The sequence below is a fragment of the Entamoeba histolytica genome, genomic scaffold (genome assembly GCF_000208925.1).
Source record: "Entamoeba histolytica HM-1:IMSS scf_1104750517253 genomic scaffold, whole genome shotgun sequence".
Taxonomy (NCBI): Eukaryota; Evosea; order Mastigamoebida; family Endamoebidae; genus Entamoeba; species Entamoeba histolytica.
The window spans coordinates 1-1,012 of NW_001916362.1; the positions used below are offsets into that span (position 1 = coordinate 1).

Consider the following 1,012-nt stretch of genomic DNA (forward strand, 5'->3'; position numbering starts at 1 on the left):
CTGTCTTCGAGGAATCTCTTTCAGTCTGTTTTTCCATCGAAGTACATCTCCATCTTCTTTTTATTGCTTCAAGTCGTCGTCTAAAGTACTTTCTTCGTGGAGTTGTAAGTCATTGAACCACTTCTTGTCAATACAATACAAATACTTTCTCACTCGAATTAAGACATCATGTGCTATCAACCACGTAAATGCCTCAACAAAAGAGTCTTGATCGCCTTCTGGTATTGGTTCGAGTATTTTGTCCAAAGTCTTTTTCTCAATGAAACTGTTTAAGACTTTAGTGATGTCGCCCCCACACTCTTCTTTAAATCTCATTGCCAAAGTCTTCACTTTTATATGTGAAGATGTCCCGTCCTGTATTTTTTGTGGGCTTTCACAACACTCCTTTGGCAAGAAGTAACCCGGCTGCGTCTCTTTTGAAGGCGATAAGATGTAGACGTCATCCAAAAAGACTGCTTCGATGACTTTAGCCTTCCCCCAATAGACCAAATACCTCACAACATCATATATTTCGAGTAATGGTATTTCCGTGGTCATCGATAAATATTGTAATGAAGTTTGCGGTGTTGAGACTTGAAGGACTTTTTTGACCTTTTCGAAGAACCCTTTGTTTTGGATGTGAGGGAATTGTTCGGGGAGGAGGATTAAGTCGTCGCTATTAGTCAAGCAGGATATCCACTCCTTCGACGTCTTAAATAAAAAGATCGAGTGATAAGGCAACAACTGTTGTGAGAAGACGTCGTCGTAATTTTTCAAAGAAATGGGTGGGAGGTATTTCTTATTCATTTTTGTGTGTGCGACGCCGTTTGTTTTTAAGTCGATGAAGATCTTTTGCATAGCCGAGGCCAAATCGCTCTTTGTGATGATTTCAGTGACCAACTCTTTGTAAGTTAAAGGGACGTCCCGTCTTATATTCTCTTGGCAGAACTTTTGTCGTGTTGAAAAGATCTTTCGGACTTGTGTAGAGACGTAGCCCGAGTTAATCTCTTCGAGGATAAGTGCCTTAGAAATC

General features: G+C 40.3%; 1 protein-coding gene across 1 annotated transcript; it reads right to left on the bottom strand.

The window, feature by feature from the left end:
• Positions 1-1,012, bottom strand: EHI_065120 (uncharacterized protein; the record flags this gene model as incomplete). Its single annotated transcript, XM_001914609.1, has 3 exons — positions 1-47; positions 140-329; positions 402-1,012. Coding segments are annotated over 3 exons (848 nt in total), but the record flags the coding sequence as incomplete, so codon positions are not given.